This window comes from Brachionichthys hirsutus, chromosome 14, assembly GCF_040956055.1.
Source record: "Brachionichthys hirsutus isolate HB-005 chromosome 14, CSIRO-AGI_Bhir_v1, whole genome shotgun sequence".
Taxonomy (NCBI): Eukaryota; Metazoa; Chordata; class Actinopteri; order Lophiiformes; family Brachionichthyidae; genus Brachionichthys; species Brachionichthys hirsutus.
In genome coordinates, this window is record NC_090910.1 from 10,495,085 (window position 1) to 10,520,846 (window position 25,762).

Below are 25,762 nucleotides of genomic sequence, written 5' to 3' on the forward strand. Positions count from 1 at the left end.
TGTATGCTCATTCTGTGAGCGGGTTGTTTCGTCTCAATGACCATTTCTGGAGCACAAATTGACAGAACGTTAGTCGAGGGCGCGTCTCTCATGAGCTGGGAGTGTGTCTTTTTTTTACTTTTGAGAATTTTAAGCATTTTAAAAACATTTCAAAAGGGACCATTTAAAAATATATATGTTGTTTTTCTTTAAATAATGCACTTGTGATGAGAGAGCCTCAATATTTCCATGCTGATATTACTTTATATCAGAATATCTGACGTTTATTTCTTGGTCTTTATTTGCTCCAAGGAATAAACTAAAGTCCGACTCGGTCCAGGTTGTCAGACACATTTTTTTTTACTTTAACTTTTTTTTTACTTTTCTTTTTTTAGAATGGATCTGCGCGCCTGCGTAAACGCACCGCGCGCACGCACTAGAGACTTTACGGTACTCCGTCCACACTGCGCAGGAGCGCTCAGCTTCAGATCCACCGACGCCGACAATGCCGCATGTGGAAGATGGTCGATGAACGAAGCCGCAAAACAGAAACCTGAGGCGAACAGCGAACGCTGCGGGCTCACGGCTTGTGCGCTTTTACCCCGAGGGGGGGCAGATTAGCAGGAAATTATTACGAGGGCAGCCGACAGGGCGCATGAAGTCTGGGGTAGATTATCCACCCTGTTCGGTTCTTCCAGCGACCCATATGAAGGAGGGGGGGGTCCTCTCTAACTGAGGGTTATCTGTTCATCGGTTTTTATTAAATACCTATTTATTTCTCCATAAGATGCTTTGAGCACCAAGGGATCTTAAAGCGGCTGGTATCATTGGAGGGGGGGGGGGGGGATTTCTTCTTTGCGCAGACGAGCGCTCGTCTCGTCTGATCCACAGTAGACGGTGTTGAGGGAGGTGGACACGGTGGACACGGTGGGCACGGTGGGCACGGTGGACACGGTTCTGGGCTGGAAATCCGGACAGATCCTGCGTGAAAATGACGATGTCCGTCCCGGAGAGTAAATCAGGATCGGAGGGGAAGGAAGAGGAGAGCGAGGATGAGAGCGAAATCCTGGAGGAGAGCCCGTGTGGCCGCTGGCAGAAACGGAAGGAGCAGGTTGGTGTGTGTGTGCGTGCGAGCGGGTGCGTGCGCGTGCGTGTGAAGTCTTTAAATGCGAGCGATCCGCTCTTTGATCAGGCTTTTTTTAATCATGGCAGTCACGCTGGATCTGTTACGCAATCGCTGAGCCGGGCCGAGTTGTTATTGCCCCCCCCCCCCCCCTGTGTCTTTTGCACCATGAACCAGTGACACAGTCCGTCCATCTGCTGAGCCCCCCCGAAGCCCGGGACACTGTTATTTCTCCCCATCGCCTCCTTGGCTGCAGGATTCCTGCTCTGGAACGCAGGATCGCTGCGCTCTGACGCGAAGTCAAACTAGCAACCATGTGGGCGTGGGCACAAAAAGAATATCTTCAACTGGACCTCTTCCAAAATTAAACCTTTCAGATTTTCGCCCATGCTACACTCTTTACCTAACTGTCCTGTAGTCCATCCAGTAATTTGTCTTTTTTTTTAAATTGCCCCCCCAAAAATGTCCAAATCCACTCAAATTTTTTATGGGCACCACTTTTTAAACATACACAACCTTCCTGCCAAGTTATTTAAAATTGTGCCAAGCCGTTTTTTTGTGTTATCCTGCTCATTCTCCTGTAATTCTGCTAATTAGTTGTATGATCACATGATCAATAAAATGTAGGAATTGTATCCGCTGTAATTTGAACCGGCGGGCGTGGCCTTCGCCCCCAGCTCCAGATAAAGGTCGAGGTTATCTCTCCGGTGCAGAAGCCGCCCGGCCTCACTGGCGCTCCGGAGCACGGAGCATCATTCATGTTGCGAATGGCGTTAATAATAAGAATGAATTCTTCATGTAAATGCAAAATGTACGTCATGATGTTTCTGTCTTTTATGGTGAACTCCTCTTGTGTGGTTTTATAGCTGACAAATATATGCGGAAAGTCCTTTAATTAGAAGATAAAAGGGAAAATGACTTGAATGACTAACATAAGTTCTGGGTTTATTCACTCTTTATCGGGGATAGTGGATCAATGAATTGATTTATCCACTTCTACAGAGTTAAAAGTCTGCTTTACCTTCGTGTCCACATTCAGGCTGACACAGGAAGCGTCATTCACCTGAAGGCTTGGCTCCTAAATATTATGAGCTGAACCAGCAGTGCATGCTGGGAAAGTCCTTTAGCAATCAACTAGGAATGTGGTCCGTTTTGTTGAGTCGTTCACACCTGCACTTGCAGCCGCCCACTTTTGATTGATCACCTGTTCCCGCTCCCACGGCGAAGTTGTCATGTTGTGGCGCGTCTCAGCGGCCTCGTTAGATCCCATCCACCGGAGACCCGGTCCACCCCAAAACCATCGCAGTCCGTCCTGGACAGGGGGTTAACCCCGCGCCCGATGAGATTGTGCCTGGGTGTTACAGCATGGTAATGAACCCACAACCGTGATGGACGCTCCAGCAGCTCTCTCTGGACCCGGGTCCAGCGAGACCACATAGTCGTGGTTCAGATTCGCCGGGTCCAGGGGGTTCCTAAAGGGGAATGTGAAAGGAAGATGCTGTTTTCTGCACTTGCATGCCGACCGATGTGCCACACACGCGTCAATGGTCTCATGCATGTGCCAAATGAGTTGCACTCCATTCGGGCATGTGTGCCGGTTTGACAGCTGCTCCATTCGGATTTCCCCGGAGAGGAAACGCGGAGCAAGGACAGCTTTGATCTTACATCTTCAACTGGTCCCCAGATGATCCATCGTACTGACTTCGGGGATCCCTTGGGTTTTTCTACAAACCCCTCCTAAAGGTCAAAGTTTCTCATCCTGTGAACTATTTCCATGTAATATGATCTGTTTTGCTGACATTCATGGTTTCCAGATGTTGAACCCTATTGACTTTAATCTATGCTGCGACCCCCCCCCCCCCCCCCCCCACCACCACATGATTTACATTTGTGGGGTGCGCTTGACATTTTAACCACACCTTCATGCCCCCCCCCCCTCCCACCCGAGGATGAATGAGGAAAATCAGATTTTGATCGTCGGACCCCAGGAAGGCTAGCCATTGTCTAGGCAACGGCTAATGGGGATCCTAATCAATAAACAAACAAACCTCGTGGATAAATACAATGATATCGTCCTGAGACCCAGCCCTTTGACATGCGTCCTCTGTAGTGGACAAATGTCCACTACAGAGGACGCATGTGTATCTTCAAGAAACACATTTTCAGCCACGAAGGGCACCGAACTCATCCCGAGTCGTGTTGTGAGATGTGAGCTCTGATGTGAACCCAGTGACATGTTCGTGCAGCTATAATTTAACTGTGACTGTTGGTTGTTGGTTTTCCAGTTGAACTCTCCATTTGTGTGGGAAAGACGGAGGCCTGGGAATGACAGAGGCCTGGAACGCCCCCTCCTCTGGGCGCCGGGACGATTTCACAGCACTGTGTGATTTACCTCTCCGTGTACTTTCCCCTTCAGGGCAGGTTGCTTCTGCCAGGCTCGGTTAGCGGTAGCATGCTATCGGTTTCACTCCACGGCTCCCAGCGAGGAGTTTGTGTTCCTGGAATACAGTATTAATTTCCTATCTCCGCATCCAAATTGTAAGGGCTGTAAATACAAACGGCAAAGTGGGACAAACCATTTGCATCAACTTCTCGGTTCTCGTTGGAAGTAGGACAGATGACAAAATGAGTAGAACAAACTGGAACCGAATGGCTGCAAATGGAGCAGGTTCAATATCTATTCTATACGATGTGCAATACTGTCACTAATGTCATTAAAACAGAGCAGCTGGAAGAAAATGAATTATTGACTCTGGTAGTCCCACAGTAACACATTTAATGGAAAACATTTTACACACTGTGACAAGAGAAGCGGAACTACGACTTGGAGAAGGTAGACTGTGTCTAATTTAACACCCCTGGTGCAATGATATGAATTAAAAAAATACACGTTTGCATACATCTTGAGGTATCCATATTCCTCCCGACTCTTCCCTGCGGTCAGCGTATACCGGATTAAACTGGCTGTTAAAAACACGATTTGAAACTTGTTTGAGTCCGTGAAAAATGGTGGAGCTAAATGTCACCTTTAAACCGTTGACGGCCGTAAATGCACCTAATAAGCGGCGACAGTTCTCTGTCAGCGTTTTCCACTCCTGCCGTGTGAATTGAAGCTATACCCTTATTCTCCCGGATGGGAAAACTGTCCTCCAGACTTGTCTGACATGTCTATACAGCATTCGCAGTGTTGCCGTTGTAGATTACATCACAGGACGCCTCTTAGAAATGCCTCCCATCTACTCAAGCGCTGTTGGCGATGTGTTGGAACGATGACATATTTATGAAACAAAGAAAGAGAATTCAGGATTCTGGCATTGAACTCACAGAAAGTTATTCTGTTCGCTATTGAGCCGTCCTCTTTTGTCGGGGTCTGTCGGTCAGAGAATATTAAATTAAATGGACTGAGGGAAAAATTCACTGCACTGCAGGCAACCGAAAATGCTGGACGCTCCGGGTTTGGCTCCGCCCCAATCGCCACCGTTTCTTACCTTTGCAGTTGAACCACACACCGATTTGGATTTGACTAAATTTGCTGCAAAGCTTAACTTTTCAGCCTTTTATTGTGTATATATATATAAAATAAAATAAAGAAGTGTCTGCCGAAATGCTGTTTCAGCAAGAAATCTAATAACAAAGAAGTCAAATTTAAATCAACATCTGATAATACTGGAAGCACACTTGGCTATAAGAGCAGTCTTGGGAGGTGCAGTCGACTTCCTGTTGCGCATGGTAATGTGAAGCCTGTCATAAAGGTCTCCGCTAATGCAAGCGAACTCCCGTAACGCCTCGGGCCTGTTGTTGCACAGAGCAGGGGCGCCGTGATTAAAGGTGCAGTTACGGTTTAAAGGTCAAGGTCCTTCCACCGCCTCCCTGGTGTTTCACGTGACGTCGATCAAAGCGTGTGTGTGTGTGTGTGTGTGTGTGTGTGTGAATATCGGCCATGAAGGCACGACGCGGCTCCTTCACGGTGCCCCACCCCGTGCAGGCAGGTGTAGGTGGAGTAAGGCCTCTATAAACAGAAATACGCCTGTTTTATCTCTAAATAAAGGACAGTTACGCATGCAGACAAAGAGCCCTGTGGAGGAACTGTTTATTTCTTAATATTTAGCACACAAACATGCGAGCATAGATCTCTAATATTTAATCTGCACCCAAAACTAATCTCAGTGATTCTACTTTTCATGGTTGGTGTAGAAAGACACTTAAGAACAATCTAGAACCTTTTTAGATGATGATCCAGATCACCATGTGGACGGTGAAAATCTAAATTACAGTGGGAATGAGCTGCTTGGCGGAGGTCTGCGCTCTCTGAGTGCTTCCCCAGTGTTAACTTTCATTTTAACCCATTGCCCTTTGAACTCAATTTCAACACCTACTTGTGTCTCTCGTGGAAATCGAGGCTAACGCTTTGGGGATGACATCACACATTGTCGCTCTTAACGCCCCGTGCCATAAACTGCGGCCAGGTTTGGCGGGGGTAGGATAAACACCCACTAACTCCCCCACGTGGTGCGTTCACAGACACTCTTATTGAGCTTTGTCTGCAATGTTACATAACAGTAACAGGCACACACACACACACACACAAAAAAAGAAGCTTGTCGTCTCCAGGCGCGTCTGCCAGCGGGCTTCTGTTTGACCACGTGCTGCGGAGCCAGCTCAGGTTAGCGTTCCCTGTTTGGCTTTAACCCCCCCCCAGGAGGACGAACGCCTCCCTGTTCCGTCATCTAATTCGTATTCGGGTTCCTTCTGTCTGGCTTACTTAACAATCTCTCCAACACTTTAACTGCAATCTCCCACCTCTCCATAGTTTCTCCTGCTGGACATTGTTTTCCCACTCCGGTCCAGGTTTTACGAGCCTCCCCCCCCCCCCCCCCCCCCCAGTCCAGGCTTTTTATGGTTGCTGGCCACTGTGGCAAGCTCTCAACCGGGCTTTGCCAAGACTTTGGAGGTTTTACCCTGAGTCATCTCTTTCGCTCGTGTGTGGGTTTACAAGCAGGGAATAGGTAATCCAGTAGGCAGAAATTAGCCTGTTTTTATAGAGGACTTTGGCGGACCCTGTTAGGCAGCTTGTATACCACAGTATATATATATATATATGTTTTGAAAGAAGTGGGACGGGGGCCCAGGTTCAGGCTAGAAGTGCTGCTTCTGTTGCAAAACTAATTGCAAAAAAAGCACCCTCTCATTGGTTTGCGAACAGGCTCCTCTCTCTTTAAGTCTTACTTTGGTGACCAAACTGTGAGGGAGGGGGGGTAAGTCAAGGAGGAAGCTCCATCCAATCAGCAGCCGGCTCCCGACGTCCACCCCACAACCAAACATTGAAACCGCACAAACTTCAGATGACTCATGGAGCGTTGACGCGCCACTCCGTGAAACGGCACTTTCACGACGGGCATGATCCAATCTGAGTGTTCTGACTTGATTCATCATTAGTAACGGTGTTTGATTAGAAAAACTGGTACCATGACCTCAACCCTGAAAAAGATCCTGCTACTTTTTATGGGGCAGTAGTTGAGTAAATGCACTTGGTTACATTCCTCCACTGCCTGCAGGCTGACAGGAAGCATGAATTAAGCTTTCGATACGTGCATTAGAGCCCTTTGCTTTTGTTGTCGTGGGGGAAAGCATCCTGGAAGGCTGAACCAGCAACGCTGGATGCATGCGCTGCTGACGACGCAAACGGCATCGTTCCGTTCGAAAGGGATGCTGGGAAAGAGACCGTCACCGGTACAGATGTGGGAATGGAGCCTTTTTATCTGCCGGGGAGGTGTGGGCTAGACATCTGGGGTGTGTGATCGATTTGGGCATCCTGAATGTGTAAGAGTCGGGAGAATGGAAGAATGCTGCGTCACCAGAGAGCCTTTGATTAATGCCGCTGGTCTGAGACGCTGAGATAAAGAGAGTCCCTGCTGTCTACACCAGGAAACGGTCGAATGGTAGCCATGTTTGTCCCGCAAATCTTCCTTATTTTGGTTTTTTGAAGTGAGTCGGCGTCGGCGATCGCTGCAGAACATTTTTCCTCAATGGGTATTCAGACCGGACTCCCTTTTTTTTTGATCAAAGGTGTGTCAGTTTAATCATAAGTGGCATAAGTGTGTGTGTGCCCCCCCCCCCCCCCCCATGTAGGAGGAAGGGAAGTCTCACTGCAGGGTGCACCTTCGTCCTGAATCTTAATGGAATTATTTCGAGGATTAATCTGACCTGAAACACAAAATCTGACATCATTAGAATTCCAGAGTATAATTAAAGCCAAGCTGAAATGAAGAACATATTTAACAGTGCTACCTGCTGCTGAAGTTAGCGTGCTAGCTCCTGCTAACGGCACCGACGCCAGCTGCACCTTTGTCCCGTTTTGAATCGATCGAGTTTAATGAGCGTTTTGCAGGTCAGATTACTCGATCTCTCCCAGTTCCTTGGAGTAATACTGTAACTGCGAGTTTTTTGTCTTCCAGTCTCTTCCTGTGATAATCTAAGAAACAAATTGAGCCAATTAATCCGAAATGGATTCCTCACAGTAAATGTGCCAGCCTGGAGCATCAGCTGACGACTAAAACTCATGAAAAATAATTAGCACAAGATGCTGCTCAGTTGTTTGTGACGCCGTTAGCCGTGTGCGTGCCTGTCCTGTAAAATCAGCATGGATCGCCTGTAGGGCTGCAGAGACGAACCAGCGGAGGCACGTCGTGACAGATTAACCAACCGAAACGAGAAAAGATGCCGTGGATCCAGAGACGAATGTCTTACGAGTTCCTGCCGTCGGGTTGAGCAGCGCGGAAGTTGATCTCCCTTCACTCCTTCTGCAAATGATTCAAACGCCGCCTCTTATCGCTCCGTCGTGAGCGGGCCTGGGCAGGAAAATGCAGATATGCGATAAAGAACGGCCTTGACTTCGCGCTCGTTTCTTTCCACTTGCATTCAGCAACATCTGAACCGACGTGCATCAAAAAAAAAAAAAAAAACAAAACTCACTGCGATGAAGCGTAAAAGGGGTTTCAGAGGGCGGCGATTCATCAGGTGATGCTCTTTATTGAATTAAGCCGGGCGCTAAAAAACGTGGGATTGATTTCAGTAAATCAAACACAGTTAGTTGTTAATGGATGGAGACACCGGTGCAGAATGAAATGAACAACTTTAACACCAAAGATCCTGCAACCCGCTGAGAGCTTGGAATCCTTTGTGAGAACGTTCATGTTCCAGTTCGGAAGAAAAGTGCAGGTCGAGGCTGTGTTTTTATTTTATTTTATAGCTTTTCTTCACTTCAAAAAACACAGCTAAGGCTGAAATTCAGATTTTCTTCTCATCACAGAGTGGCAGCGACCCCATCTCGCTGTGTTTTGAATGTGCTGTTGGTTTTGCAGCAGCTTTCCTCGCTGTATTCGTCTGCTCTTTTGACCTACCCCGCTGCCCTGCATTCCTCTTTGCGGGGAGCTTTAACCGGCCCGTGAGAAAATTAAAAAGTGAGACATGACGAAGGTCGATGCGACGGATATTTGAACGCGAGCCTTACCTTGTGTGTCCGAACGAAGCCGTGGATCCTTTGACACCACATTTTGTGGCCTATGAGGACGAATCGCCTGAGAATCTGCTCCAGAAAAATCAACATGATGTTTCCGATGATCGATAAATCCATGGTCGTCTAATCGGGAATGGGTCTCACGCTTCCTGCTCGACTAGTAATGCCTGCGCCCTCGTGGTATTTGCCACGCAGGGTGGCGGCGCACAGTATCTGAGACGCTGACCTGATTGTTGCCCTGCACGTGTGACACCGATACTGTGTGATCCGCTATTTATTTTAGAACATATTTATGCATTAGGGTATAAAGTAATGTAATCTAATCCTCTTTTCTCACTGCATCTACGATGTTCCAGCCCTATGCAGTGATTTTTCATGCTTTATAATCTTGTTCACCTCGCAAACATCCAATATTGCATGATGTAGATGAGTTAGGCGTGGCTTTTTTTTTTTGCTGCGCAGAATGCAGTCATTAATGATGAAACCGACGCTGGCCAATCGGCTCGTTGTTGAGGTGCGTGGCGAGGTTCAGAGCAGACGAAGACAAAGCTCTTTGTTGCTGCTAGGCTTATTGGACCCACACAGTCTGAGACAAAGACGCTCTTTCATTAAAAAAAGAAACCAGACCTCCCTAAGGGGAGAATTGTTCTGGAGGAGCTGCTGTATTTTACTTTTACCCGTCTCCTCGGCATCTCGCCCCATCCGCCCTCGGTATCCTGCTCTGATCACGAAACTTTCCGGTCAACGTTCCTAATCGTGTTGTGAAGAACATCACAGCTTCCTGCTGCTTGGGTTCCAGCTTTCAGGGTCTGGTTTCAATGTCGCCTTCACAACATCGAAGTTGTTTTAATGTGAACGCATCATCTTTAAAATCCCTCTCTGTGCTCTAAACCCACCTCTCCTGCAGCAGCCAATCACAGCTGAGCATCTAGCTCTCTGTTTATAAGTCTTACGCCACCGCCACCAAGCAACGGACCCCCCACCCCCACCCCGGGAGGCGAATTCTAGGACTGGGGACCGTGTGTTTCGCAACATCGAGAGAAAATAAACAACAGCAAATCCTGACGCCAGAGAGAAAGCGGCGTTTTCTATCTTATCGATCCGTGTGAGGAAGCGGAGGAATTCCCTCACTCGTCAGTCAGCCCGGAGCATTGTGTTCCGACTCTTTAATACCAGTAATCAGATTATCTTCTCATACAGTGGGGAGTAGTGAGATTATATGTTACGCTTCCTCTGCCGCCTGCAGAAAGAAAACCTTGCAGCTGTTTGGTTGAGAAATATCCAGAACTGGATTGAAAACAATGGAGCATTTCTTCCTCTTCATCCTTATTTTCTTGCTTGTTCCTTGTTATAATGTTACTAGGAATGTTATTGACACAACCTCTGCCAAGGAAATTATGTTGTCACTCTTTTTTTTAATTGTTGGGTGTTTTGCTTGGGAGAAACAACTTTGCAGATTCCCACCACTTTGAAATTCTCCTGTCTCTTTTTTTTCACTGCCTGTTCATAGCTTGTTCGAGAAGCAGAAATGATTTACATATAATATATATGTATACCGGTATCTCTTTAAATTTTAATGTGTTTCTGTCTGCCCCCTACAGGTAAGCCAGGGTAATGTCCCAGGTGTGGAAAGTGCCTCTCTGGCCATGGACACAGAGGAGGGCGTGGAGGTGGTGTGGAACGAGGTTCTGTTCTCTGACAAGAAGGTCTTCAAAGCACAGGAGGTACTTTTATTCTGCATAACAAAGACAGGAACATGTACTGCTGTCGGGTTAAGTCGACTAAATGGCGATAAGTACTGCAATAAGTCATTAGATCATTATCTATCATATCTATTTCCAATCTCTATTCATAATTTGCACTGTCGACCACAAAGCTTGTACTGAAAATTTACTCCGAATCACATAATATGCTTTCATTTATTCATTTAGATACAAACACGTTCCCCATACATTTTATTTAACTGCCGATCAGAGCAGAATGCCTTTTATTCCACGTCCTTTCCTTGCCGAGATTTTAATGATCTTTTCCCATTTGGAATCAATCAATTTGGAGCATTCCCATTTCAATCCAATTTCTGCACATTTTTGCCACTGTGAAACGAAAAATCAAAGACCAAGTCTAAAAACGTTCTCTTCTTTTAAACACATGTTTTTTTCAACAGTTTGTTTCACCCCTGATCTTAAGATCTCATTTTGAACATGCTGTAATCTGAAGATGTGTGTGTGTGTGTGTGTGTGTGTGTGTGTGCCCTTTTTTTTTAGGAGAAGATCAAGGAGATGTTTGAGAACCTGATGCAGGTCGAACACCCAAACATCGTCAAATTCCACAAGTACTGGCTGGACATGAAGGAGAGCGAGGCGCGGGTACGGCCGCTTTGTCCTCGTCCCTCTTTCTCTTCTCTGCCGCTCGTCGGCTTTTAACAGTTCTCCCTCCTCCGCAGGTTATATTCATCACAGAGTACATGTCGTCAGGCAGCCTCAAGCAATTTCTGAAGAAAACCAAGAAGAATCACAAGACTATGAATGTGAAGGTGGGTGTCTGTCGGATACGGTGGGGTGATTCTGCAGTGGTGGTAGGAGGTACTGCAGTCCAATCAGGAGTCATATCCATACTGCTGGATGTCTTCTCAGACACTCACACTTCATCCTGTCTTTTGTCACGCTGCCTTTCTTTCAACAATGCAAAATGACTTCCCTCACATGGATTAAATCTGGTTTCCCCATGTTGCTCTGCTTCATTACATTCCAGGCCTGGAAGAGATGGTGCACCCAGATCCTCTCTGCACTCAGGTGCGGCCCGAGTTCTCCCACTGAGTTCTACTATTTGAGTTTAACGCCATCTCCTTAACCAGATGTTCTATTCTTGCTGGCAGCTATCTGCACTCGTGCGACCCGCCGATAATTCACGGCAACCTGACCTGCGACACGATCTTCATTCAGCACAACGGCCTCATCAAGATTGGTTCAGGTCTGCTCCCCCCAGCAGGGCTTCTTATGCTACTGCAACCAGACTGTGGATTTTAATGCATCCCTCAGAAGAATCAATATCTCAATTGTGCTCAATTTCTTTTTCCCCACAGTGTGGCATCGGCTGTTTGTGAATGGTAAGAAATGAAGGCATTTTGTCGTGACCGTTATTTACATCGGTGTCCTAATGACAGAATCCCTTAACTCCAACTTTTTGATCCGTGGTACCCGTCCTCTATAAACAGTGTTTCCAGATGCCGGTGTCCACGGGAAGGGGAGGCAGCATCGCGATGAGCAGAGGAATCTACATTTCTTTGCTCCTGAATATGGAGGTAAGGAAGACGAAGCTTGTTAATCAATTTATGCGGAATTAGAATTTTTTTTAACCCATAACTCCTCTAATGTTAGAGGAGTAAAAAAAAAAAATGACGATGCAGACAGCACTTGCCCCTTTTCTCCACAATATAATTTAAGAAATATTTAGTAAAATATATATTTTACTACGTACACATTTAACCTGTGGTCGTCCAACTCAATCTGACTGACATAATCTGCATTGATTTTAAGGATTGCGTCGTTCAGTGTCGCACCCGACTCCTCTTTGCTTCTTCTTCTTCACTGTTTTCTCTAGCTGGTGAAGATGATTACGCCATAGACATCTTCTCCTTTGGCATCTGTGCCCTAGAGGTGAGAGACGCACGCCTGCAGGATTGTTCCCTGTGTGTGTGTGTGTGTTTGTGTGATTGTGTTATAATATTTTATTCCTACCCTTAGATGGCAGTTCTGGAGATCCAGGCCAACGGGGACACGGCGGTGTCCAAGGAGGCCATCGTCAATGCGGGTCAATCGCTGGAAGACCCTCTCATGAGAGTGAGTCAACCCACACGGAGCACAGCGGAGCGGTTGGTGCTGCACGGTCGCGCAGTTCTGCGTTGGACTCATCTCTTCGCTTCCTGCAGGAGTTCACCCAGTCTTGTTTGCGTCCCGAAGCCAAGCTCCGACCTACGGCTCACGACCTTCTGTTCCACCGCGTCCTGTTCGAGGTTCACTCCCTCAAACTGCTCGCCGCCCACTGCCTCATCAACAACCAGTGTGAGCGTTTCTCACACCCCTGCTCCCAAGCCCACCAAAGTCTCCTCTTTCAGTTCCCATGACGACATTTATTGTGCTCCTATGTGCGGCAGATGGATTGTATTGCGTATAATTGCATAAAATACGTTTAGTTTCCTTCCAGATGTTAAAACCCATCTTTTGCTTTTTACAGATTTGCTTCCGGAGAACTGTGTGGAGGAGAAAACCAAGTCATTTGATCCCAATGCCGTCATGGCAGAAATTAAACATGAGGACAGACAAGGAGTTCAACTCAAGTAAATCTCACAAACCCAACACGTCCGCTGAATATCCCTTAACTCGTCAAACATTTCCTCAACCGTGCGTTTCCTCCTCCCTGCAGATATTCCCACGTGTCACCTTTGGAGCTGGACAAGTTTCTGGAGGATGTCAAGTGGGTGTGGCAGTTGATGGCTCATTTTGCATTCCTGATTAGCCGGCGACTGCAGCGTGGATTTCATTGTCCTTTCCTCTTTTCAGGAATGGGATCTACCCCCTGATGAACTTCGCCTCGACCCGGCCTCACCCCGTCCCCCGAGCCCTGTCCCTGTCTCAGGAGCAGGTTGAGACGGTCAAGACGCCGACTCCTGAGCCCCAGGAGACGGAAACCAGGAAGGTTAGACTTGCTGCGGATGCTGCGTCCTGTGTTTTATATATTACTCCTCTAAATAAAAGATGAGTTTAGTAGTGCTTTCCCCATATTAAAATACATGGATCAGGTGTTGTGTGAACATTTGTGGTTTATGTTTTTAATTTGCATAAAAATACTATAAAAGCACAATAAGTTTTAAGATTAATTTGACTGGTTGTATTTGGTTTTTAATTTTCATTCATATATTCCTATCTTCATCGTTTTTTATTTTTAATCACCAAAGCATGTTGAAGCAATTTTAATTTTCCCGTATTTCCATGCCTCTTGAAAATGTTTGTCTGCTGGTGTCGCAGGTGGTTCAGTTGCACTGCAACTTGGAGTCGAATGAAGAAGGGACCAAAACTCATGTGAGTTGCATAGTATTACAGGTACTTGGCTTGTTGTAGTATAAACTCGTGTGTAATCATCGTGCATGCTGGTCTCATTACGTTAGCATCTCTGTAAAACTGAAATACAAGTTATTTTGAACAGATATAAACCCACCTTGATTTAAATGAGAATTGTACTTCTCTTCCCAGCTCTCTTTGTTTCTTAAGATGGATGACAAACTTCACAGGCAGCTTAGCTGTGACATCCTTCCAAGTAAGTAAGGATCAGGCCAGTATTGCCCCACATTTTACCTAATGCCCATGAATTCCATGAAAAGGTCAAACTGGCCCGTCCCACCATTTCCCGACGTTTTTATAGCTTCAGCAGACAGGTGGGAAAGTTTAAAGCAAACATTACTTAAATAGGGTTAGATACATAAGATTGTGTATATCAGGATACCGTTTTACTTCAACTCACTGTTCATTTCTGACTTTCTATGACACTAAGAAAATATCCCAACTCTATTTTAGCTTTGCCTTTTGATTTTTGAAACTAACTTTTCACTTGAAACTTTCAGCTGATACCTCCAAAGACCTTGCCAGTGAGCTTGTTCATTACGCATTTATAAATGAGGTAATTATATTTAAAAAATATTTTGTCAGTGATGCACAGTTTCAAATCTTATATATTCTTTAACACCTCTAAGAATAACGTGTGTGTCTCTTTATGTCTTTGTCTAAAACATGTCCCGGTATGCTGTGTAGGAGGACAGCGAGAAGGTTGCAGGATTCCTGGAGGACGCCATTAGCCGACACCGGGTCCGAGTACTTGATTCTGGGAGCACGCAGTGAGGAGGGGCACGACGGCGGCAGGCCCAAACGGACGGCCCGGATTGTTGCCAAGCAACTCGAGAAAGGGAGAACGCAGCATCACATAGCTGGGAAATGAGAGAGGGATGGGAGCTGATCCAGCTGGCGATAAAATGGGACAAAGAGAAGGAAACCCGGGGCTTGACGGCCAGTAAATCATCCCAGAGAGAAGGACAAATGTCACAACTGAGAAAAGAATGGAAAGCAACTCTGGTCGGAGGGTCAGAAGCATCGAGGCTGTGTCCTGCAATCCCACCGAGTGGCGGAAGATTGACAAGCTCCCTGCTGAAAAGGGCTAAGAGGCCTTAAGACATCTTGGGTTTTCCATAATGCCACTATTCAGAACAGACATGTTTCACTTGCTGACACAGTAGCGCTGTTTTCAGACGGACATTTCGTCGCTCATAAGACGCCTTATTTGCACTCCTTTGTCCGCTTTGATTGGTAGTGATTCAGTTTCAATCAATAAACAAAATCACTTTTACAGCCCGTCCCTCACATGCCGGAAATTTTAGCTCATTCCGGTTTCCCGAAATATATATATTCCATCCAACATACACTGTTAATACTCGTTTGGTTGACTTATTTATTTCTCTTTTGACTGTGAACGACAAGCTTGACTTGACTTCAAGTTAATACACCTCTCTGCATTCTTGGGTCAAAGGTTACTTCTCCCAGAGCTCGACATGAAATGCCTAATTGCAGCGACAAGCAATGTGATGATGCCTCTTTTACGTCCGTAGTGCTCTTAAGGGGTTTCCCCTACGAAAGCATTCTCAAAGCCAAAGACTTGAAAAGTGCCTGTGATATGGCAATGTACTTTGGACAAAATCTTCCCATGAATTTGCATCTTTTCCATTGGGAATTTACAAAGAAGTGAGTTTCACAATTTCAAAAGCAGGTTTGTCTCTGGCTCGGTCCCTTCTCTGAGCATAAACCCAGTCAGCTCGCTCTTAGTGTGCAAAGAGTAGTAGCTCATGTTAGACAATTGGAATATATCATATGAAACGTGTAAAACTTTATAGTCCTATCTTTGTGGGCAGCTGGGTGTTGGAGATGGAAAGACTTGTTAATAATAAAAAAAATCATGATGTTGATTGGGTTTTTTTTTGCAGTTCTTCCGAAACATGTAAGGATTTTCTAGTGATTTGCTTTCTCGATAAGTTTAAAAGAAAAAAATCCGCCCGTCAGACCCAACAACAATCTATATTTCTAACATTGAGTTTTCCATTGGCTGCAGGTTGAGAAAAACATCGAACCCCATGCATTTCAGTTTTAGTTCAGTCCGTACAAGCGTGAACTTTGAATCGATTATACTGTAGCCCCCACAAACACAAAAATAGAATACATGCCCCCAGCTATGCCAGCGATTCTTTGTCAAGAACGCGGTGTTGGTTATTTTTCATGAACAGCAACACAATACTGAATTTCCCGATCGTTTTTCAGCCATATTACCTTTTTAATATCATATTTGCTTCGATTTCTTTCCCCTGCAAATCTGTACAGTTTAGGTTTAATAATAATTGCACTGCTGTACAGTTATTGCTTACAGTACTTGCTCTGCTCGCGATCAACCCTTCTCATCAGTGTTTATCCAAAAACAGGAATTCCAGACTTTCATCTACCAGAAGCTGTGTCGTACGTTCGTCTGTGGCTTTTGAAGATGTTTACATTTGGACAATATTTCAATGCAAAGCAGTGCACTATTGTTCTCATCTGATCTAACAAGCTGCATGTCTTAATAGCCTGCGACCATTTAAAACCTTGCATTTTGCCTTTGTCGGTCACCGTTCCGTTCAAAGGGGAACCTGACCAAGAAAATGAATGTTCAGACTGTTCAAACATGAAAAGGAATCATCCATATCAGTCTTATTTTATGTCAAAGGACTTTTATTTTCTTTCATTTCCTTGTGAATCTGTTGAATGAAATTTGCCTTTGGATGTGATTTACTTTAATCGTTTTAATTATTGTAGCTACTGCAATTATATACGATAATAAACAATGTGTGACATGCTAGTTATTTCTGAAAATATAAAAATGCCATTTACAGGATTTTAGGATTGTCTAAAACGTTTTGGAATATATTTTGTTAGCGTTTACACAAATACATTGTCTAGTAATTAATTCCTCTCGCGAAAGAGAATTGGGACTTTCAATTTCCATTTATATGACAATGTAATATAATTACCGTTCTCACTTCTCTCCCCCAGTTACAATATCTGAGATGCTCAGTGTTGTTTTAAAAAAGCCAAAATATTTGATTTATGAAAATATTAAATACTTAAATTTAGAGGGTTTAAAACAAGTTAAATGAGCAATAAGAAGCCATATTGAGAAAAATGCATTCAGTTTTTGGACCATATGAGTCAAAGATTGTTCGCCTTAAGCCAAATTTGTAGTTTGATGTGACATTTCTAAACAGAAAATGTACGTTGAATAACAGAACGTTCTTCTACTTCTGTCATGTTAGGTTTCGCTCCACCAAAACAAATTTTCTTTTATAATTATGTCCGTATTCATTTAACTACAAATACGTAAATTGGTCACTAAGTTGGCAATGATTTTTGTTTTGTAAACGAATAAAGAAATATATAGTAGTGCCGAAGAAATACAGTACGTGAATGAAACAGCGTCCATCATGTCATCGCGATGGTTCAACAATCGCGATAGTTGGATTTCATAATGTAATCTTCTCGCGAGAGTTGTATTGTGCGGGCCTTTCCAAGAAGGTGTGCTTCATGGCGGTGACTGAGACTGCGGTACGTCTATTTCTCGATAAAGACACACTTTAACCTTTTCCCCCACGGTTATCGTAGCGCTAATGAAATGCGGAGCGTGGTGGAATTTGATTTTACCGAATTACACATGGATCGACGTAATATCACCGGGGAAAATACCGTTTTCTTCGTGCGCCGTAATAAAGAATGGCTAGCCACTAGCCAACGTGAGCTAGCGCATTGCTAAGCACAAAGATATCGTCGTTGGATGAATGGAAACCAGGCCTCCCCGATTCTATCGCGTTATTATGCGTCAGTAAACTTTGATTAAGGTCGTTATGCTGTTAGAAAAATGCAGTCCATATCGAGTCGACATAAAGTTGTCTTCGGTTTAAGGTTCGAAATCGGCAAAATAGTGCAAATTAATTAAGCTAGCGTAGGCTAGCGTAATGCTTCGACGAAGGCCGCGGCGAGTATTCGTGTGCGCCGCGCTAACGCGGGATCGAGTACATTCTCAGGAGAGACGCATTGCGAAGTAAAGCTATATAACTGTAGCTGCCTGTTTTTTTTTTTATATATATTTGTTAACGTTAGTCTGAAGGCATTTTTTATTTCCCATAGAATTTGTTGAATTGTTAAAGCTTCTCCCATCAGTCCTCTTCCCCTTGGGGGGGCTTTCCTGCCTCAATCTGGTGGACCCAGTGATTTGCGGGTTTCCTAGGTAAGGAGCTCGTTCGGTAACAACGAGGGGTGTGTGTCGGGTTTATGCTGGAATACCTTAATGATAACCAGTGATGGTTACAACACAGGATATTACAGCCGGGAAAAACATGTAGTTATTGATGTACGGGTTTGCAGATTAGTGCTCCAGGTTTGTTTTTCCAGCATGCACGTATTTATGAATTGTTCATTCTGAATTGCAGGGAGGTGAAGCTCTGATGATGGAGAATGGACAGAGCACAGGCTCCAAGCTTGGCCTTCCTCCTCTCACCCCAGAGCAGCAGGAGGCACTTCAGAGGGTAGCGAAATCTTCATTTCTTGCCATTGTGCATGCGAATGCAAACACACACACACACACACACACACTGGAAGTAATCATGTATCCAGGATGTATGTAATGAAATAGTTGGGGTTGGACATCTTTTAACAATTTCTTTCCTGCTTTTGTGGTTCTACTCATCATTTCTGGGTCTTGTAGGGGCCGGGTCAAACAGGCTGCATGCTTTTTACACAACAGAAAAATGTATTGACATAAAAGTAATTTGCTTTGACTGCCACTCGCTTGATGTCGTTAAATTGTTGGTGCCGACCTCAACGTTTTTTTCAGCTAAATTGAAGTTAAACTTTTGCGTGACCTGTGCTGGAGCCGGACCTGTGAGATGGAAACTGCAGAAGCTGCAAGCCACCGCCATGAAAACTGAGTGTCTGCGAAGTCTATTTAGGATTTGAGACAGAATTGAAATTAAAATTTCTTTACGGTTTGAGTGGAATCCTATTTAAAAAAAAAAAAATCTATACTAATTTTGGTTTTGGGTGGAAAAGGTAACCTCAAAACTACCTTTTTGTCTCAAATTGGTTTTCAATAAAAAAAAATAAAAAAAAAGAGGAATGCCAAAATCGCACTGCTTCTGCTTAACGCTGCTCAACGATGGGTCCTAAACCAGAAATGGAAGCTACCGCCTTCTTATGTGGATATAGATATAAAAAAAATGTCTAAATGTAGTTTGAGTATCCATCATTTGAAGATTAGAAGTAATCATTTTCCCCCTTTCTAGGCAAAGAAGTATGCCATGGAACAAAGCATTAAGAGTGTGCTGGTGAAGCAGACCATCGCCCATCAACAGCAACAACTAACCAACCTGCAGGTGAGATGTGAAACAATTTATGGCTTTCCGGCAAACGACAGTTCTTAATTCCCCTTCAGGGTGCGAGTTGATTCTAGACTAAATGTTTGGGCCCTTTGGCAGACATCTCTTGACGTTGGTTTTGGTAAAGCTCTTTGGGAGTCTCATTCCCTTCTCCACCATGCTGCGAAACAGACCAAATGTGTAGACCCCCCCCCCCCCCCCATGTGCCCCTGCTTCTGCCTCTGCTCTTTTTCAGATGGAGAAGATCGTCACGCAAACATTGGTCATTTAAAGTCTTTTTAAGGGGATTTGTTTTGTTTATTGCTGTGTGGTAATTTGTAATTAAGATTGGGGAGGCAGCTCCCCAAACTGTATGTTGCTTAGGGGGTGTGTGTGAATACAGTGCTAGCTAGCCTAACCACGTCTGTCTGTCTAGCAAAGCATTTACAGTTTTGAAAAAGCAAAGCTAAGGGATATCTAACCTACTTTTCAGCACTTTTTTCATCTTTACTGTCTTTCAGATGGCAGCAGTGACAATGGGCTTTGGAGATCCTCTCTCACCTTTACAATCGGTCAATAGATTATTAAATATTTTGTTTTTCTGTGCGCATTCCCAATGGAAATGGACTGTTACCCCTCTTTTACTGGTTGCTATGGCAACATCCCCTACCCTTTTTTTTTTTTTTTTTTTTTTGGTTAAAAAAAAATCACAGCAACAAATGCATATTTTGTGAGAAACAGTGGCTCTTGACTGCTAGCGTACTTGTGACCATGGCCGTAATCCTTGGCGAAGACGCTTGACTGTCGTTGGTAGCGGAAGCGTTCGTATTCTCCAGTCACAAATGCGATCATTTACGTATATTCACAAAGAGGTTAGCCCACGCACCAAATTTGTAGAGGGTTTACAGACGTGAGGGAAAGTCACTTCTCTTTGACAAATATGCATTTGCGCGATATGAAAGCCGACACTTCTCGGCACGGGATGAAAGAGGGCCAAAATGAGAGAGCCGCTGGAGCAGGGATCTTTTCGGCCATCTCAGTCGAGCTGTGCTATTAAACAAGTCAACGTTGTCCTGCAGTGATTTAGGCACGTTATCTTCTCGCTGGTAGTAGAAGGAAAAGTAGCGGCAGCGGTTAGATGCAGCGCCACCTCGGTGGGTAAACCCATCGCCCCTTAGCCTTGAGAAGAAAGTTTGAAATGCTTTCGTCAAGATTTACTTTTTTTGTTACCTTACTTGCATCCCTGGACTACAGGTCAGTTACTGAAGCCAAACATTTGTGAGGGCTGTGCATGTCAGTCACTTCAGTGTGTTTTCCTCCATATCTCAGAATAGAGGCAACAATTTAATGTCATATGGTGATGTCAGTATTTTATAGCTGTTGTACATGTTAGCCATTTTTTTTTTTTAAGTTCAGTCCAACGATTACATTATCCCATTATTACCCCATCCAGACCACCTAACTTGGAATTGGCTTCTAACTGATTTTTTTTGTTTTTTGTTGGGAAAAACAAGCACAGTAGAAAATACACATTTCTTGTTAGTGTGTGTGTGTTGGACCCCCTTTCTTTTACTCTAATGCTTATCGTATGTTGTTTTCCCCCATTTGGCAGGTGGCAGCTCAGCGGCAACGTGCTCTAGCCATAATGTGCCGGGTGTATGTGGGCTCCATATACTATGAGCTCGGTGAGGACACCATCAGACAGGCTTTTGCCCCGTTTGGTCCGATCAAGAGCATTGACATGTCTTGGGATTCTGTTACAATGAAACACAAGGTCAGTGTCGTGGCACCGAGCGGTAACGCGGTGTGAACCTGCTCAATCTGAATGTGTCTTACGGTGTTTTTATTTTATTTTTTATTTTCCCCTCAGGGGTTTGCCTTTGTGGAGTATGACATTCCGGAAGCGGCTCAGCTTGCGCTGGAGCAGATGAACTCGGTCATGTTGGGGGGGCGTAACATTAAGGTAGGCTGTCAGGAGATCGAGATCTGTCTCAGAAACTGACGACGAAATGGAAACGACACAATTTTTACTGTTTTGATTGGAAAAATAATTTTGTTTCATTTTTTGGGATGCAAGGTCAGTTTATAAATTGCCTTTAGATGTGTTGCTTATGAAATGACCACTGTGACTAATCTCTCTCTCTCTGTGTGTGTCTGTCTGCTGGTTTCCAGGTGCGTGCGTGTGTGTGTGTGTGTGTGTGTCTGGTTGTGGCATCAAATGTACTGTCTGTTTGCGAGATATGCCTCCATGATTTCATCAAAGCTGTTTTAGCGGACAGCTCCTCTGACATTCTCCACGGTGTGTGGCGTTGCTCTTGTGTCCATGATGTGCTGATGATGGGCTGCGCCTGGTTGGTGTTGCTTGGCCGCCCCATCTGTAGTACAGATCCAAATCGCACTTAAAAATCCCCGCCTTCAATCGCGCGCTCAGTTCCGTCGTAAGAGAGAGAGAGGAAGCTGCCGGTGCGTTGCCCTTTCGGTGTAGCCAGCAGCTCGGCTTGTCACACCGAATCTGGACTTTTGAAATATATCCTTGTTAGTTACTTGCAAAAAATTAGCTTTGATTGCGTTTCAACTCGAGCGATATTTGGTACTACATTGATCTTTTTTTTTTCACTAATGTAATGACGATCCACATCTATTTTATGCAACGCGGTAAAACATCTTAAGTGTCCTGCGGCGGTCCGATCCGTTTTGGATCGGTCACAGTTGTAGCCATTAAAATGGGAAAGTCAAGAAATCTGTGTGACAATAGGACTTAAAAGTATTACTTAACAGTTTTCATCGCGTTAAGAAAAGATCGTTACAAGAGAGTAAATCGTGATTTTGGCTATTCTAAAATGTTTGAATCGCCTTCTTTAGATCGAGAGTAGCAAGTCAAGCTAAAGGTGCAGGGAATACCTGAAGGTTAGCATCACGTTCTAGCAGGAGACCTCGGTGGCTGCCGAAGGCTTTTAGAGTTTGCGGTACCGCGTTCTCGGTTGTGACCACGAAGCCCTTGCTCAGTAGCCGTGCTGGTATGATCTGTGCTATAGGTTGGGCGGCCAAGTAACATCGGTCAGGCGCAACCCATCATTGACCAGCTGGCAGAAGAGGCGCGCGCCTTTAACCGCATCTACGTGGCGTCAGTCCACCCTGACCTCTCAGACGATGACATCAAGAGTGTGTTTGAGGCCTTCGGAAGGATCAAATCTTGCACGTTAGCCAGAGACCCCACCTCAGGGCGACACCGAGGCTTTGGCTTCATCGGTGAGCTGGGGGGCTCCTCATTCGCTCGTGCCCTTTCCTGTTACGATTGCTCCGCTAGTAACTTTGGTTTTATTCACTTACAGAGTATGAAAAGCCTCAGTCATCCCTGGATGCTGTGTCTTCTATGAACCTCTTTGACCTAGGGGGTCAGTACCTACGGGTGGGCAAAGCAGTGACCCCGCCAATGCCCCTACTGACCCCTACGACCCCCGGTGGTCTGCCGCCTGCTGCAGCTGTGGCTGCAGCGGCAGCCACTGCTAAGATAACGGCCCAGGCAAGTATGAATCCCTTCCAAAGGGATTTAATGGCCTTCCAGGTAAATATGACCCAGATCTAGCTAGAGTTAACGATAAAAGAACAGATAATATGGGCATAGAATTTCATATCAGGGTGACTGGGAGAAGGCCAGTTTGGTAGGGATCCCAAAAAGAGTAATTGCCCTGTCGGTGTCGCATTTAAAAACCCCTTAAAAATTCAAGATGTTCTGGGCTTGATCGTTTACGAAATAGCTGAAGGTTTTCAAAAAACATTCAGATGTAATTTCTTTTAATATTTACTCGATGACATAAGCTCCTCCCCTTCACTGATTGGGTGTGTAAGCCAAGAGTCGTCTTGGGTTTGCAGTGCCGATGAGTAACCAAACCGTTGTGTTGCGTACACACTGTATGGTCATCGCGACGCTGCCGCCGCCGCCGCCGCTTATTTCCGGCCTCGGATTAGTCGCTTCTTTACGCGTTAATCTGTACCGAGAATGTTCGTCTCATCGAGGAGGAGGAACGGCTGCGCTCGCCCTGTGCCAGACTGTTTGATCGTTGACTGTGCTGCCTTGTGCTGTGCTCTGTGTGTTTCCCTTACCTAATGTCTTCGGCCCCCCTCTCTTAAGGAGGCTGTAGCTGGCGCATCAGTCCTCGGGGCGTTAGCTGCGCCCCAGCTTCTCAGTCAGCAAATGGGAATACCTCAGGCTGTCATGGCTGCCCAGGCACCCGGGGTCATCACAGGTGTGTAGCAAGACATGGGGGCTCGGTTTATTTTATTTTATTGTGTTTTTAGTAAATGCAGGACTTAAAACATGAACTAATTAGCTGGGCTGGGCTGAAAGTACTCGGAGCACAGACCTCCGCCAAGCAGCTCGTCCCCCTCCTAATTGGATTTACACCGTCCACATGGTGATCTGGATCATCATCAAAAGGTTCTAAATTGTTCTTTATCTTTATACATCAACTGTGAATCGGAGTTGATGTGCATTTTTAAGTGTTTTTTTTTTTTTTTTAAACCATAAATGGGTTTTAAAGTTAGTCATATTTTTTCCTGGCCTCATTCTGGATCAGATCCAGAAGACGTTTTGCGTGATAGTGCATGTCGGCCCCCTTTATGTCTGATTTTTGGTGAATATTTTACAAGAAATATATATATGTATATATATGTATATATATATATATATATATATATATATATATATATATATATATATATATATATATATATATAAAAAACCTCAATTATAAGTAAATTGGGAAAATCCGGATAATTTTTTTGGGATCCAGACGGGTATCCGGATCATGCTCAAAATGTAATGAGATCTAATGCATCCATCGTTCTGGATGCATGCTATGCAAATTGATGTATTTGGTAGTGGTTGTTATGGTAATAATTAAATGACATCCAGGCCATGATTTTCATGTTCCTGAATGTGTTAACACATTTGTATTGATCATCAATGATGGCTGTTCACAGCATAGGTATATACTTAATCTAGCTCTGCTCTTTATGGTGCGTCCTGTTGATTCCCATGACTATATCTGTTTCATGCCTGTTTTTTAACTCAAAGGTGTGACTCCAGTACGTCCTCCCATACCAGTGCTTCCCCAAGTTGGTCTTGTGAACCCCGTGCTCTCGTCGCCGCCTGTCCTTTCCAATCAAGCTGGCAGCTCCAACCTACAGGAGAGGAAAGAAGAGAAAGAGGAGATGCTGCAGGACGGTACGGGGCAGGAGATGTTGAGCGATCAAGAGCACATGAGCATCTCGGGCAGCAGTGCCAGGCATATGGTGATGCAGAAACTGCTGCGAAAATCAGAGGTACGGTTTGGAACAGGAGGCGGTAAAGGACAAATTATAACCCCGATGAAAAATGTATTTACCAGAACGTATTAACTTCTTTCCACGTCCAGTCCACGGTGATGGTGCTTCGAAATATGGTTGGACCAGAAGACATTGACGATGACCTGGAGGGCGAGGTGACCGAAGAGTGTGGAAAGTTCGGCGCCGTCAACAGAGTCATCATATACCAGGAAAAGCAAGGAGAGGAGGAGGACGCAGATATAATTGTCAAAATCTTTGTTGAGTTTTCTATGGCCTCGGAGATGAACAAAGCAATCCAAGCCCTCAACGACCGCTGGTTCGGAGGTCGCAAAGTCGTCGCAGAGGTGTACGACCAAGACCGTTTCAACAGCAGTGACCTCTCTGCGTGAAAGATCTGAAATGGTCCCATCAGCACCCGTTCCCTGACCCTACTGTTGCCCTACTCATTTCACCGATGGTGGGCCTATAAAGCTTGTAATTATGTTTTTATTTTTACAAAAATGCTGTTGATATAAATGTTGACTGCCACATGGAGGAAATTCATTCGGAAATATTTGCGTGTCAGGTTTTACTTTGTGATTTGTGAAGACTCCATTTTTCATGTACCGGTAGGTTTCAAATATTTTGTAATCGGATCCTGTGTAAAACATTAAAATATTCTTGCTTAAGCTCCTTTTATTTTTCTGTTATTAAATTGTAGGGACATCAACTTTTTTCCTTTCCTTCCACAATTAAAAGTATATTATTGTCCTCAAAGCGGTTGTTTCTCTGTTCCTTTTATATATTCTTAGCCTTTAATTGATACTCAAATGTACTGGTTAATTGAATGAATTATTTTACGTTAAATTTTATTAATTTTTAATGCTTTGGTTAGTCATATTTTGTTTATTTTCGTGTTAAGTATACGTTATCCTCCCACATGGGTTGACCCGTACTCGCCACCAGGTGGCGCTGTAAAGTAGCTTTGTCTTCCGGTACAGTGGCGCGAGAAACTTTTGGCCTCCGCTGGAGCCCAGCCCCCCACTACTCGCTAAACCCAGCCTACCTCGGCTCAACGAGGGGAGGCGATGCGCCGCCTGCTATCTTCGTGAACTTCGCCTGGAAGTAGCAGTCTTTTCCGGCAGCTTCTTGGACCTTCTTTTGGGATGTTACTACGACGTGAAATTGACCTGTCGAGAACGTGTTTTCGTAATGCTTCTTTTAGCTAACGGTGGCTAATCACCGAACAGCGTTCAGTCAGCTACTAGCCGATGTTAGGCTAGGAGCGACTAGCATGCTAACAACACAGCCGGTGAGGACAAGTACGTCCATGATTTGTCGGAGTCCGGTTGATCTATATTGA

The 25,762-nt window shown here is 44.9% G+C and overlaps 2 protein-coding genes across 4 annotated transcripts; both read left to right on the top strand.

Annotated features, from left to right (window-relative positions):
• Positions 1-970: 970 nt before the first annotated feature.
• On the top strand, positions 971-15,624 carry nrbp2b (nuclear receptor binding protein 2b). The gene is made up of 18 exons (XM_068747756.1): positions 971-1,090; positions 10,220-10,342; positions 10,883-10,984; positions 11,062-11,151; positions 11,370-11,410; positions 11,494-11,588; positions 11,701-11,724; positions 11,833-11,919; positions 12,219-12,274; positions 12,362-12,457; positions 12,547-12,679; positions 12,852-12,954; positions 13,041-13,091; positions 13,178-13,313; positions 13,643-13,696; positions 13,868-13,931; positions 14,236-14,291; positions 14,423-15,624. The coding sequence occupies exons 1-18, from the start codon at positions 971-973 to the stop codon at positions 14,507-14,509; spliced, it is 1,518 nt and encodes a 505-aa protein (XP_068603857.1). The 3' UTR covers positions 14,510-15,624.
• A 1,642-nt stretch (positions 15,625-17,266) lies between these two features.
• Positions 17,267-25,170, top strand: LOC137903695 (poly(U)-binding-splicing factor PUF60). 3 transcript variants are annotated; one of them, XM_068747831.1, is made up of 12 exons: positions 17,271-17,287; positions 17,867-17,966; positions 18,169-18,264; positions 19,021-19,110; positions 19,614-19,664; positions 20,705-20,866; positions 20,963-21,055; positions 22,128-22,341; positions 22,425-22,657; positions 23,225-23,339; positions 24,170-24,417; positions 24,510-25,170. In XM_068747831.1, the coding sequence occupies exons 3-12, from the start codon at positions 18,184-18,186 to the stop codon at positions 24,807-24,809; spliced, it is 1,587 nt and encodes a 528-aa protein (XP_068603932.1). In that variant the 5' UTR covers positions 17,271-17,287; positions 17,867-17,966; positions 18,169-18,183; the 3' UTR covers positions 24,810-25,170. The 3 variants fall into 3 exon arrangements, with proteins under 3 accessions (XP_068603931.1, XP_068603932.1, XP_068603933.1); XM_068747830.1 differs by lacking the exon at positions 17,867-17,966 and having other exon boundaries at positions 17,267-17,287; XM_068747832.1 differs by lacking the exon at positions 17,867-17,966 and having other exon boundaries at positions 17,276-17,287; positions 22,425-22,615.
• Positions 25,171-25,762: the final 592 nt, after the last annotated feature.

Bases quoted from the DNA above. Each gene is read 5' to 3' on its own strand.
- nrbp2b (XM_068747756.1), top strand. From the start codon at position 971: ATGACGATGTCCGTCCCGGAGAGTAAATCAGGATCGGAGGGGAAGGAA. The intron at 11,725-11,832 runs GTAAGAAATGAA...CTCTATAAACAG, and splicing joins GCATCGGCTGTTTGTGAATG to TGTTTCCAGATGCCGGTGTC. The intron at 14,292-14,422 runs GTAATTATATTT...TATGCTGTGTAG, and splicing joins ATTACGCATTTATAAATGAG to GAGGACAGCGAGAAGGTTGC.
- LOC137903695 (XM_068747830.1), top strand. From the start codon at position 17,267: ATGGCGGTGACTGAGACTGCG. The intron at 22,658-23,224 runs GTAAATATGACC...CCCTCTCTTAAG, and splicing joins GGGATTTAATGGCCTTCCAG to GAGGCTGTAGCTGGCGCATC. The intron at 24,418-24,509 runs GTACGGTTTGGA...TTCCACGTCCAG, and splicing joins AACTGCTGCGAAAATCAGAG to TCCACGGTGATGGTGCTTCG.